Raw genomic sequence first — 15,780 nt, 5'->3', positions numbered from 1 at the left:
CAATTCCAATTTTTTTTTCAATTAGGATGAATTAGACCTATTATCAAATCTAATATTATCTGTGTTCTTTCGTTCGTTCGCGGGCATTTTTAAATATTATTATTAATATACTCAAAGATTTAAAAATTTTGATTTTGTGAATATAATATAAAATATAATATTTTTATGCAAAATCGGTTTTCTATAAAATTGATTTTGTTATGGTGTAAATTTTAAAAAAATACCGTAGATACATGAAATTTTCACTGAATGTTTATATTAGCAATTTATATGCACCACACAATTTTCGAAATATTTTCGACTATTTTTGAATTATTTATAGGCATAAGGAAATTTCGAGTTTTATTAGTTCTTTATTAAAATCATTGTGTGATAAAATATTGTATGCTCAGTCAAAACACTTTAAAATGTAATACAACGTTCCTCATAAATTATTGTTAGTAGGAATTAAAAAAATGTTTTTTTTTGAGCGTCAAAAGTTAAAATGTTGATGAAAATCATTAAAATTACAAAAATTGGCAAATTAGTTCACGTAAGAAATTCATAAAAATATTCAATTTATATCTAAGCTTTGAAAATGTAATAAACGATTTCCATTAAGCTTTCCTACATTTTAAATAAAAAAAAATTACTGAAAAGTTAAATTAAATTTTTAATAGCGTTTGAAGTTCATCCGTATATTCACCCGTAAATGAACAAACTCTCACACAACGATTTTCTTATTTTGTTGTTATTCAAAAACTAATAACCATATACACACTTAAAATTTACACCAAATGTTAATTTCATTATTACCTATATTTAATTAATTTTTCAAAATATTTTGACTCGTTTTGAGCTGGTTATGGACATTTTAAATTTTCACTTTGATTAGTTTTTTTTCTATAAATGTCAATAAAATTGTATTCGTTGAGTCGAAAAGCTTGAAAATTTAATACAAGGCTCCTGATAAATTGTTACAACAGCAGTTGAAAAAAATTAAAATACGTAGGTATGCACATTTATTTTTATAAGCATTTAAAGTTCAAATGTTGACAAAATTTATCAAATTGAAAAATTATATTAATTAATACTATGTATAAAATGTTAAACTTTTATAGGTAGGGTTTAAAAATATAAATCAAGGCATGAGTATTTAATTCTGTAAACAAAAATTCCAAAAAAATATCTAAACACAGTTTTTTATAGTTACTTATTTTAAGGTCAAATTTGGACGAACGTACATTAATAATACCCAAGAATGACATTTTTAGTTATTTTGTTGCAATTTAAAAATATTATTCTTTGGTACTTGAAGCTTCTAATGTAGGTAGCTATATTCTTATATACAAATATTTAAATATGATAATATGCAAGTAATATCTATTAATTCAACTTACCAGCTACCGCATTAATAAAAACAATTTAAATATAATTAAAAATATTCTAGGCTGACAAACCATCTCAGAAATTCTAATCATTTATCGTATACAATGATATTATATCATTGAATTCAAATTTAACCAATGTTGTTAAAAATACTTTTCAAAAGTATTTCAAATAGGTATTTAAATACTTCAGTTAAAAAATATTAAAATATTAATTTCAACACCTTTGCTAATAAGTATTTAAATACAAATACAAATATATTCAAAAAGCATTTCAAATACTTCTAAATACATTTTTTTTTTAGATTTGTTGTTTTCAGGTTCTTAATTCTTAAAACGAATTATTTGTTTAATGTAATAATGCGTATTGAATATGGTCAGGACCCACGACAAGATTTGAGTAGTGACTATAGTGACTCACGTATAACGATTAACGAATAACGAGTATGGGATACAGGGATGCTGTGTATCATTTATATGTTATTTTACATGTTCCCCGTTACAGATCCACCTACCGTCGGCCTGATAATTGATAAGCTTTTAATCGCCAATACAGAAAATTTTATTTTTCCCGTAATATGTTTAAGTGATATTGTTTGTCGATAACAATATTTATAATCATCACATCTTCTCGTCGACGATAAGCAAATTCTTCATAGTCGAAAAACCAAACTAAAAATCTTGTTCGAAAGGATTTTGTATTTAATATTTTTAAATACAAAATATAATAATAAGTATTTGAAATATATTTGAAATACTTCTGTTCAAAAGTATTTAAAATGTATTCGAAATACAGAAAAAGTATAATAGATTTATCCACTACAGGACTTTAAGTTAGAAATGGTATAATATATAATATGTATGTAATATATGATTATCAACTATCAATTACTTTTTCAGTTCTTTAGAAAAAACAGGTCCGTTAAAACAAATGGGACAAAAGGTTGTTTAATAAAATAGAAAAGTTCCAATGGTGCACTAAAATATTGTCAAGTTATGGTCAACTAAGTAATAGGTATTAAATATTGTGAATTTACCTACAAATTTAAAATCAAGCAATGAAAATTATTTAAAATTTTGTTTTTTTGGTACAGTATACCTAAAAGTATATAGGTACTATAGGTCGCCTACCGCAACGAAAAAGGTATCGTATCTCGATTTTTGTCATATTTGAGATACGACCATATTCATATAAGAAAAAATTTTCTCTATCGCCCAAGAAAACAGTCGTATCTTTAGGTATCCAAGAAGGTTAGAATATATTACCATTGATTAAGTATATTTAATCAATGATATTACTTAATTTAAATTTGATTGATTTTTAAATTTTTGTATTCCCCGCGAAAATCAACGTACGTTCAGATAAGATGCTTTGATAACAAGACGTATTCAAATATTCAATAATCAATTTAATATCATTATGATGTAAAAAATGACAAATTTAATATTGTACAATATTATAATTACTATTATAATGGAAGGAGTTATTGCAATACCGTCATTAAAATTATTGTATTTTCTATTTCTAAAGACGACACAGAAAAACAAATTGCCCACAGAAATTAATGGTGTAAGTACAAATTTTAATTTTACAATACTACTGTAAACTGTATAATTTAACAAAATTAAAACAATTCAATTTGTGATTTGAAAGTAGACTACAATATTGTATAGTATTATTTACAATGTATTTTTTTGAACAGGAAAATAATAATAATATTGGTTTAATTGATTCCGACTCTGACAGTTTATTAGATACATATTATTATGGATGATCACTAGTGTCTAGTGATGATTATGATGTCAATCAACCAATTCCTACTAATAATAATGTACCAGAAACAATTATCAATCATCAGGCAATATATTTCAATCACCTAATGCTAAATTAATGTTTTATTAAAATAAAGTATAGGTAGGTAATAGGAGTAACTTCTTTTGTTTAAAATTTAATATAAATTTTTTAACTACAGGATTAATGGTGTATTGATGATAGTAGCAATGAACACTACAATAGTGATAATGATCCAGAGTACACACCACGGATGGACAATTTCAATTTAGTTGATGAAGCTCTTGGTAATGTTGTGCCTGTTGCTGATAATTATGATGCTCTAATTTATGTAAATTATTGAAAGTCATATTAGTATATTATTATGAAATTGTACACTCATATTTTATTTTATTTTATGGTAGGATCTTGCAAATGTTGGAAATAATAATAATATTATTATAACAAAAAAAGCGTGTTATGACACCCAAAGAAAAAGTTCAGAGAAAACGTCAAAGAAAAGTATCAGATTGGAAGGATTGTTAGAGCAAAGGCTGAATTAAATAAAGGTTTTGAACATATCAATCGATCTGGTAAAAAGAAGAACGCAGTAGAATGTAGAAATGGGTCCACCATGTAAATGCAAATTAAGATGTTTTGATAAAGTTAGTGAAGATTTATGTATGAAAATATTGATTGAATACCGGAGCTTAGGGGATCATAGTCGTCAGTGGGACTTTATAGCCAGGTATATAACAACAGTTGAAAAAAAAGTAACAACACAATCAACTGGGTCGCGTAGAACATATTCTAGAAAGTATTTTTTACCTATTAAAAATGACAAAATGATTAAAGATTGTAAGGTAATGTTTTTAAAAACACTTTCTATATCTGAAAGAGTACTAAGTATATTTTCTCAAAAACTAATGATTTCTCCTGTAATATACAACTTGTCAGTGAGGTAAACATCATACTCGACCTAATAGAATTCAGAGAGAAGTACTTGATTGTATCAGAGAATATATTTCTATGTTTCGTTCGGTTGACTGTCATTATAGGATAACAGATTCTTAAAAACAATATTTGGAATCAGATTTATCTATCTAAAAAATGCATAGGCTTTATATTGAATGGGTGAATGATAAGACGGTTTGCGTTAAAGCTAAAGTGCTACACTAAGATAGTACACAGACATTTTCAATACTTTTAACCTCAGTTTTTACAAACCCAAAAAAGATCTTTGTGACAAGTGTGAGCAGTTTAAACTAGCCGATGCAGAGGAAAAGTTAATACTATAATCTGAACATGAAAATCATTTAAAAAACAAAGGCATAGCCAGAGACAAAAAGAATTATGATAAACTACGAGCGTTGAATAATCATGAATTGTGTGTGACTGTTTTTGATCTTGAAAAAGTTTTAACAACAAAGATAGTTTTTACTATAAACGAAAATTGGCTGTTTACAATTTTACCATTTATGACATTGGCAATAAACAAGGATATTGTTACGTGTGGGACGAGTCCAAAGGCAAAAGAGGTTCCAATGAGATTGGAACTTGTTTGTTGAAATTTATTGTATCTATGTTACATGGGCCTTATCCCATCTACTTATCATTCCTTTTATAATGATCTTCTATCAAAATAATAATTATATTTTGATATTTTTTTTTTATTATTTTTAATATTAATGCATACTATTAAGCAATATGCATACAAGTTGGTTTATTTTATTTTATTAATATAGTATTATCAATTCAGTTTAGTCATTTTGTACTGTTATTAATTTTATAATGAATATAATATTTTGGTGCTAATCCAATTATCACTATTACTAATCTTTTACCAAGAGGTGTCTTAATATGTTTTAACTTTATTATTTTGCAAACTGCATAAAAGTTATTTTATTTAATTTAATATTGTAATTTTCTTTATCATAATATTTTAACATAATATTGTTATTAGTTTTATAATGGGTAGTTATAACTAGGTACAACTCATCTTTTTAACAAGTTTGTTATGATTTTTTACTTAAATATTTCTATAATTATTATCATATTGTAAAAAGTTTAATAAAAAATGTTGGTTCAATGCTATAACTTTAGATTGTTAAATTTATTTATCTTCTATTTTAAACGGTATATTATGACTAATCATTATGCATTTCCACAATATTAAAATACTCACATATTACATACTACATTTAAAAATATACAAAATAAAATCTACGGTAAAGCTTCAGTTTCAACATTAAAATTACCTAGTAACACTAGATGGGCTGGTGGTATCCTTATGATGGAAAGTGTAAAAAAAAATCAGCAAGCTCTCAATGAAACGAGTGTGGCAGTTGGATTAGAAAGAACTATAGATACAGAAGCGAAGCAATGTATACTATATGAAAATTTATTTTGGCCGCAAGTAGATTCTATTTTATCTATTTTGTCACCAATATCAATTGGAATTACTGCTGCAGAATCAGATGAAGCTGGACGATATAATGCACATGAAATTTTTGCACAAATTGAAAGCCAAATAAACAAACATTTAGTAATATGCTGTTTAAATTATGTCAAAACTAGAAAAATTAAAACTGTGTTTTCATGTCATAAAAAGTTTTGTATATATCCAACCACACAGTGCAGCAAATCTACTTGGCCCATGTTACAAGGGGAAAAACTTAACAGTTGTTGAAGTGTCAGAAGCAATTCATATCATCAACTGTATAGCAGATTGGTTAAAAATCAACCAAGGAAATATTTTTAGTTGTATGGCCGAATACTGTACAAATACTGGTTTTTTTAGTTTGATTAATAATGTTAACTTGACCTGTCCTCCAGCAATATGGTGACAAGGGATTGCGTCGCATGAATCCTTATGTCCAATTGCTTCAAGGTTGCTGAGTGTACTTGTTTCATCGGCTGCTTGTGAGCGAAATTGGTCAAGTTTTGGTTTGATACACACCATGTTAAGAAATAAACTTCTACATAATAGGGTAGAAAAATTAGTCGCCATAAGATCAAATTTGTGTAATAGTCAAGCTAAGAAAAAACAGCACTCAAAATTACAACAATTTTTGAGGAAGAGGATTTAGATTGTTCAATAGAATCAACAAATTCTATTGATGAACTGGTCTAGCTCTGTCAAATAGAAACTGAAAGCGTTACAATTTAAAAGTTTTTGTTTTATTTATAAATAAATCTTAAAGATGTAAAAAAATACAAAATAAATGAAAGTAACAATTTGAGTATCAAGTATTCATAGTTTATACTTTATTTAACATTTTTATGTTAGCATAAAGTTCTCTTAGTATATTTATCTACTATTGTGTTTAATATTTTTACCAAGTAATAAATACTAAATAGTAAATAGAATGTATCACACCAATTTATTGGTAAATATGAATAATTTGGAAAGGTTACATGTTTAAAAATTGTATACTATTCATTGTGTTGTATACTTATTGTCTATTTATATTTGTAATAACTAATAAGGTATTATAGTAACTGGATGATAGGTTTATAAATTATATTATGATGAGTGGTGAGTGATGACTAGTAACTATTTGATAGTTTTTATATTTTTGAACTTAGTGTATTTGCAAAAAATAAATAATATTAATAGCTAATAAGAAATAACTACGTAGTAAATAGTAAACACTTAATAGTTAGTACTTTAGTAGTTAATATTACAATTTATAATTATTTATAAATCAAGTATAAAATCCTTTAGATTTATCCACTACAGATTTTAAGTTAGAAATGGTATATATAATATGTATGTAATATGATTATCAACTATCATTATTTATTAGATTGTTTCCACTACACATTAATTTTTCAGTTCTTTAGAAAAAAACACAATTTTGTCATGGAATTTTTCAATTTGATCAACATTTCCGAAAAAAAAACGTTTCCCGATAAAAACGGGAAAAACCCGAGCTTTTTTCGGAAATGTTGATCTCTGTTTCTCACGCTATGATATAGGTAAGCATCTGGGCCCTGTAAAGAAAAATTCCCCCTCAACATTACGTACGGTTTAATATTTCAATAAACACTTAAAGGGGTTCCTATTCAGAAAAGGACATATTTTTACTTTTTATTTGACAGTTTTAAGGCATTTTTAACCAAAAAAGTATTTTATTACATAATTAATATTATAATTTATTATTGCTAACATATTTAAACGGTAGCCTCGTGTTTGAGGCTTCTCGCCTCGTGAAATAACAACTCCTGGTTTTCAGTATTATTTTCCTGTTTATTTCTATGTTAGTTAAATATTTATTTACAAGTATATGGGACGCGGATACGCTAGCGCGATAGTCAAGCCATTGGACTGCCTACGGAGTACCTAATCGCGACAAGTCAGACTCGTCCTATGTTACACAGCGGGGTTACGTAGACGAGGGTATATAGTATAATGTATATGGGAAAGGGATGGGGCAGACCACGGACAGAGCGTTACTATTTAAGTAGCTGCTAACCTAAACGCGAAGCGTGAGCGCTGGCCAGAATACCTGCGTCTAAGTGCAATAATTTCTTGGATGGTTGCTTGGTTGTGTGCAGGTGCGGTGGCTTATCAATATCAGCGATTGTTATCAAATAATATTGTTATCATTCAAATGTTTATATTATATTACCTACTACTTACAATTCTAAATACTTCCAACATGTTATACATAACAGGTTAAAATTATTCTAGGTACAGTGTAATTTTTTATGAGAAGGTTAGAGACATTTTTAAAATACCTATAATTTTACATACGTATTCTAAAAACCTCTTTAAATTTTATACATTTAAATATTTAATACAACATTTTGTATAAGCCTAAGACCCAAAGAATAATATTATGCACAAGTATTAGAATCGACTTCCACTAGTAGTTTACCTCCCCTCCCTTTAACGAATAACCTATCTTATATTTACTTGCATTTATTCTAAGTGTGTATGTAACTCTTGAGTAATCAAGTTAAAAATATTATATTGATAAAAAGTAAAAACAATATCAGTTGAAAAAGAGTTGGTGTTTAAAATTGACATAATATTATATTAAATAATTTTAATTTATACATATTTTAACAAATTTAAAGTATAGTAAAAGAACCTATTAAATTTATTATAAAAAACATGATACAATATTATTAAAAGTATATTTAAAAAAAAAAATACTTATTGATATAATATTTTAGTTATGATTAATTATAGGTATATTAGTTATACCTAATTAACTAACAAGATGCACGCCAAATGCATTTTTAAAGGGTTTTTTTTCATATTTTGATCCATTACTTTTTTCCCATGGACCTGTTGGCTGTTTGACATGTGATCCTGAAGATTGCTTTTGGTCGATTAGGATCTATCACATATACAACACTTGAATTATACGTTTATTAGAGTACCTAATATTTTTATTTAAATATTATTGTTATAATTGAAAAGTTCATAATTCATAATAATTATTATTGTATATTTAGTCGCTTCAAAATGTTGTATAGTGTTCTTTGAACTTCTGGGGTGGCTTTGTCCCCTAAAGCCCCCCACACCCGATATCTGTTTATGTGTCATTCACCGGTAGAGTGTATGTGTATAGAAAATATTTAAAAATGAAAAATATTTTGAAGCACGGTCAATTCGTTTGAGGATAATCAATGGTCGTTGTCACTGCTGTCGTCGACTCACTCGGAAAGCCAGTTGCCTTATACTATAGGATTATTGAGTATAAGACAATTTCGTTTTATAGACAGAAACAAAGAAATACAATAGGTATCTAAAATATATATTAATATTTAATAATAATTAGTAAATAAATAACACTTCTTTGATTCAATTGACGACATGTCTTTTATAACTCATTTATTTTTAAAATAAATGTTCCATTTTTCATATAGAATATATATGTATATTGTATATATACATAAATATAAATATAAATATAGGTAATAATTTTTTTTCCGCTCACTTTTTTACTAATTTTATAAACAATTAAAATTAAATATAAATCTGAATAATTGTATGAAATAATAAAATTATTGTATTTTCACACAATCTGTGCTTTTATATAAATTTGTTTTTATGTACAAAATTTGATAAAAAAAATAACACTTTATCTGGATACCGATGTACAGCAAACAATAATAATTACCTAATAATATATTACTACAATATAATATTATAACTTCTTCAAAACGGAAATTAAACGCGTGACCCCCGTATTATGTTTTTTATACATAATATTATATTTTATTATTACCTATTATATATTAATTTAAAAAAATCTTCTAAAATATTACAACTATTTTACATGGGGAATAAATTATATAAACAATATAATATGTAAATTTAACTATTGAAGCATAGTTTTGCAGTTGCGATCGTGGTCTATTGCTGAAGATTTTCGCCGGAACGAAAACGATACAATAAGGTCCTATCTAATTCCGTAACCAACGTTCCAACGATGTCTAATAACTTGATAGGTATTATTATTATAAATTAAAATATGGTTATTGTTAAGCAGATTACGCGCCTCCCGTTAACTCTTCGTCCACACGTCACGTTTGAGTTTCAGCATTACGAACGACACCAACGTAAAGACGAGTATCCAAGAGAAGATCGACATGAACCCAAGGTACACGGATGGATGCTGAAGACCTAGGCCCTTGGCGGTCAACGACCTCAGGCTTTCCGTGGACATCGTCAGCGGCAAGTAGATGCTGATGCTGCGCAACAGGTAGTGAATGCCTTCGGTGGGCCACATAAGTCCTGAAACGGGGATGTTTGATGAGAACGGTCGTTAAGTGTGGTGACAACAGTTAAGTACCTAGTCACTAAAATGTAAGCTGAGTTGGTTAACAAAAAATATTCTCAGGTAGTCAAATTATAGTCAAATCAACGTTATAGTAACGTTAAGGGCATTGCAAACGGTCAGTTATTTTAACCAAAATACATCAAAATTTTCCATATTATACCGATGGTCTTATAGTAACGTAATTAAACTTTTAAAAAGCGATTTGACTATTGTATTTAAGATAGATCAAGCCAATTTTTTCAAATTCCAATAAATATTGTTTGAGTGTTTATAATATAATATGATATTTAAAATGTTCATTATTCGAAATTTAAATTAAAAATCTGAAAGTATTTAAAATTTAGATAAGTAGAATTGAGTGGCACAGGGATGCCTACACCAAAAAATGTTGGTCTTTATCAAAATTTGATTTTATGTTTCGAAATATTCCGAAATATATCTACTCTTCTTCATAATATGAAATTATAATTTATTAATGTAGATATAATGACATTTAAAAAGTATAAAAAATAATTCGGTTTGTAACAACTTAAAATTATGTAAAAAGTATTTCCAAAAACGTTGGTAGTTTTTGAAATAGTGACTGTCTTATGTTAAATTAATCACTTGGTATTATGTTGTGTTAACCTACTACAAGTTAATCCAAGCACGGTGCACATGTCATAACTGACAATACTCATATTTTTCATTTCTCGCCAGACCAAAGATTTATGCGAAGGGTTTTACTGAAGTACGAGTGTAGTAATTACATATTTTACGCACTCGTAAGTCATAAATTTATTCTGCAGAGGAAATTAAAAAAAAAAATTATCTATAAACATAAAATCTATTATTGCGTCTTCCAAAAAGTTTTGCTTTATTGTCCTATAGAAGTCTGGTAGTGGACGATTCCTACTCTCCTCCCCTCACCACTTCTCGCCACCCCCTCATTAAAACCACGAATACAACCAAGCCAAACCCACAGACCAGATCGACTATAATAATATATGATATATTATTATTACTATTATTAAAACTTTTTTTTTTAACACGGGTGTGTGTTAGATGTTAGTTTATTTATACATTTTTGTTAAATAATTACCACATAAAAATTTCAACAGGAAATTAGTTCCAATGCCCAGGAAAGCCGCTTCCGTCGTCGTCCTACAGATGATGGCCGTGAAAAAACCTGCGGACAAAAACATCATAATAATATAATTATAAATAATGTAATAAACGTTTTGCATAATGTGCCGGTAAATCGACGTGCACACATTCCATCATACATGCATGTGTATTGTGTATATACATTGACCTATATTTTGAAACCTGTTGCACTGCCGGTTAAAATTACTACTATACAATACCTACTATTATTACAATAGTAATTATGATTGGGTATTATGCGAATAACGTGCGTTATTAATTCGACTTTTTAGCTATAAATGATTTTTTTTTGTTTTTTTGGGTCATTATTCGTAGTTATTGTATAATGTGGGGCATTTTTATCTAATTTTAGATTTTAAAGAAAATTTGTTCAAAAAAAATAATTTTACTTTTACTATAAGTGGGTTCACTGCGTACGTACAGCTAAAGATTTAAATAATTAATATAATATAATACAATAATGTCATATATTTTTTTTTTACTATAAATTAAACTTTAAATTTAAATGTTTAAACACGAAAAACTCTCTTGCATCGTAGAGGACGTATTTCGATATTTGATTTCGTTGCTTAAAACAAACATAGTAAAAATAAAAAAAGCTTGTAAAAATTTAACACATTCAAATCGTATTAGGTATATGGTTTGGAAATATAATTTTAAAAATCCAAATCCAATGCGCCCTGTAAGAAGTTTCTCTTTCCAAAAAAAAAAAATATTGAAATCTGAGTACACTATGAGGCTTGAGTATTTATCCTGTAAGGTATGCTTTTGAACAAAAAAAACAGATTCTGTTAATTAAAACATATTGTACGTACCGAAACACATTCCACCGCACCCGATCATCGTCAATAGCAAAAATGACGGAAATATGTCACCGACGAATGGATTGTCAAATATCACGAACATGACGATCATCACCAGAGTAGTTTGAATGAAGATAAATATCGTCTGCACCAATACTTGAGCCAAGGCGATTTCAATGAAGTTCATTCCTGTACAGAGTTATCGTTTGTTAATTAATAATATTATGATATTTATGCAGGTGGAACAGTGAAAATAAGCCACATTTTATTTTTGACACAAGTCCCTCATATTCATTTAAAAAAACTTAAGTTATTGACATATAAATACAAATTTTATTTACATAATCTACCTTGAATATATTATACTAAGCAAAAGATGTAACTGTAGACAAACACAAACATAAACACACGTCAATACGTCATATCTGTGGTAAATGGTGGTAAATAAATACTAAATAATTATTATACCTACCTATACGGGCTATACGGTTATACATTATAATAATAATTCGTGTAATGTAATATATATATAGTAATATATATATATATTAAAGGTGACCACTGATGCAAGTAGAGCCCCCTCACTGAGGTGTGCTTAGGAATTTTGGATGGTGGTGAGAGGGTTGGTCTGAAATACTTTTTCAAACATTATAAGTTAAATATAAATCTAGTTTAGCGTTTCTAAATTTCAGAAACCTATGTATTACAACCAGTTAAGAACGATGGCGTAAAAATGAATTGTCGGAAATCAGTTTTTATGGTATAGCCTTATGAAGTTCATGATTTTCGGTGTTTAATGCGCACACGATAACTTAGCTTATAGTTTACCGTGCTTATAACGAATTTTCAATTTATTTTCTTTGAAACCTTGGTCAATCAATCAATGTTTTAAAAATCATGGTGCAAAAATAATTCTGACACCCACCCATAGAGGTTTTACATTGAAGCATTTTGTAATGATAATATTATAATATTATTATAATACTAATATTATAATCACAAATAATATTAGTATAATTTTATAGTAATATTTTTAAATAAAAAATTGCAACCTGGGCGTCGAGCGATGTCATCGATTTTAATATTGGCCGAGCTGGGTGCCTGGGTGTATATATGAAAATACCAAAATTTCAACTAGCTATAAATTAAAAATAAGTCTGACCGCCAAATTCAAACTTCCCCATCATTTTCATCATGCTTAATTACATGGGTCCGTTAAAACAAAAAATAATAGGACAAAAGGTTGTTTAATAAAATAGAAAAGTTCCAATGATGCACCAAAATATTGAGTTGTACGAATGCGTATAAAACACTGAACTTTGTATGGCTATAACTTAAATGATTTCGGGCAATTCATTTTTCCAACATCGTTCTTAACTCGTTGTAATAAATAGGTTTACCAAAATAAATTTAAAAATTCACATGGGCGGTAAACTAGATTTGTCCCCAACAAATTATTATAATTATATGTAAGTACATATATTATATTTGTAAAATGTACATGGGGGGGAGTTGAACTCCCTAACTTCCCTCCCCCACATGCCCCCACCACCTTGTCGAGTTATGGTCAACTAAGTAATATTTAAATATTGTGAATTTACCTACAAATTTAAAATCAAGCAATGAAAATTATTTAAAATTTTGTTTTTTTGGTACAGTATACCTAAAAGTATATAGGTACCATAGGTCGCCTACTACAACGAAAAAGGTAGTATCTCGATTTTTGTCTTTTTAGAGTTACGACCATATTCATATAAGAAAAAAATTTCTCTATCGCCCACGAAAACATTCGTATCTTTAGGTATCCAAGAAGGTTAGAATTTATTACTTAATTTAAATTTGATTGATTTTTGTATTCCCCGCGAATATATACGTACGTTCAGATAAGACGCTTTGATAACAAGACGTATAGTATTAAAATATTAAATAATCAATTTAATATTACTATTATGTAAAACATGACAAATTAAATATTGTACAATATTATAATTATTATTATTATGGAAGGAGTTATTGCAATATCGTCATTAAAATTATTGTATTTTCTATTTCGAAAGACGACACAGGAAAACAAATTGTCTACAGAAATAAATGGTGTAAGTACAAATTTTAATTCTACAATACCAGTGTAAACTGTATAATTTAACAAAATTAAAACAATGCAATTTGTGATTTGAAAGTAGACTACAATATTGTATTGTATTATTTACTATGTATTTTTTTGAACAGGAAAATAATAATAATATTGGTTTAATTGATTCCGACTCCGACAATTAAGTAGATACATATTATTATGGATAATTACTAGTGATGATTATGATGTCAATCAACCAATTCCTACTAATAATAATGTACCAGCAGCAATTATCAATCATCAGGCAATATATTTTAATCACTTAATGCTAATTTAATGTTTTATTAAAATAAACTATAGGTAATAGGAGTACCTAACTACTTTTGTTTAAAATTTAATATGGGTACATTTCTTAACTACAGGATTTGTGGTGTATTGATGATAGTAGCAGTGAACACTATAATAGTGATAATGACCCAGAGTACACACAACAGTTGGACAATTTCAATTTAGTTGATGAAGCTCTTGTTAATGATGTGCCTGTCGCTGATAATTATGATGCTTTAAATTATGTAAATTACTGAAAGTCATATTAGTATATTATTATGAAATTGTACACACATATTTTATTTTATGGTAGGACCATGCAAATGTTGGAAATAATAATAATATTATTATAACAAAAAAAGCGTGTTATGACACCCAACAAAAAAGTTCAGAGAAAACGTCAAAGAAAAGTGTCATATTGGATCCTTAGTTAGAGCAAAGGCTGAATTAAATAGGTAAAGTTATTGAACATATCAATCGATCTGGTAAAAAAAAGAACGCAGTAGAATGTAGAAATGGGTCCACCATGTAAATGCAAATTAAGATGTTTTGATAAAGTTAGTGAAGATTTACGTAAAAAAATATTCATCGAATACTGGAGCTTAGGGGATTATAGTCGTCAGTGGCATTAAAACAAAGGCTTATCAAAATAATGAGATTGGAACTTGTTTGTTGAAATTTATTGAATCTATGAAGGAGATCTTAAAACATTTTCTACGGAAATCTGATCGTCAGTATTTTTATCACCTATATACTGTATAGTTTTATACTTTTACCCTTTAGGAATTGGTACTGTACGTCTGTACCAGAAAAATAAAATTTAATTTTAAATTTGAAGAAAAATTCACAATATTTAAATATTATTTAGTATGCGAGGACTTGATTTGGGAGGGGGATATATTTTCATCAGTGTAAGTTAACCTGTAATATATATGTCGTAGCCACTTGATGAAATTGATCTTTTCATGAAAAGATGACCATTTCATGAAATGGAAACGGATTTTTTACACTTCGTGAAATTTGAAAATATTTCACAATATGGTCACTTTTTCATGAAATGGTCACCCTAATTTAACATCGTGTAATTTTTTTCATAATGTGGTCGTTCACTTTATGTACTAAAATACAACATTTATTACACACGTAAATGTACAAGCTTTAATAAACATAAATGTAAGTTATTTTTATCTAAAGAACACGTAAAGTTTGATCATATCCGTTAACTGGGTAGGTACGTGACACGTGTCCATATAAAATAAAATAAATACTATCTATATTCTATACGACTATTATACTGCAATTACCGGACTATCCGAAATGTGTAGATAATATTTTATTTGTTTTGATAAAAGTTATAAAGATAATGTCATACCAGCATTTTAATAATACTTTGATGCTCAAGTTTTTAGTAATATTGCTGTGTGGATCATTCGATCGTATTATATTAAAATTATCTACTGTATTCTATCTCTACGTAGTATATTAAAAATGG

The 15,780-nt window shown here is 27.6% G+C and overlaps 1 protein-coding gene across 2 annotated transcripts in view; it reads right to left on the bottom strand.

Annotated features, from left to right (window-relative positions):
• Window positions 1–8,955: 8,955 nt before the first annotated feature.
• The window catches only part of LOC100159508 (ABC transporter G family member 23), a 101,771-nt gene continuing 94,946 nt past the window's right edge, over window positions 8,956–15,780 (bottom strand). For both annotated transcript variants that reach the window (XM_029486565.1, XM_001945330.5), the window contains exons 13-15: window positions 11,900–12,076; window positions 11,020–11,106; window positions 8,956–9,892 (exon numbers count right to left, since the gene is read on the bottom strand). In XM_029486565.1, the coding sequence (XP_029342425.1) occupies window positions 9,663–9,892; window positions 11,020–11,106; window positions 11,900–12,076 (494 nt within the window). In that variant the 3' untranslated portion in view covers window positions 8,956–9,662. The remainder of the gene's footprint in view (window positions 9,893–11,019; window positions 11,107–11,899; window positions 12,077–15,780) is intronic.

This window comes from Acyrthosiphon pisum, chromosome X, assembly GCF_005508785.2.
Source record: "Acyrthosiphon pisum isolate AL4f chromosome X, pea_aphid_22Mar2018_4r6ur, whole genome shotgun sequence".
Taxonomy (NCBI): domain Eukaryota; kingdom Metazoa; phylum Arthropoda; class Insecta; order Hemiptera; family Aphididae; genus Acyrthosiphon; species Acyrthosiphon pisum.
Note: the sequence above shows the minus strand (reverse complement) of the source record. Positions and strands in the feature narration are given on the sequence as shown.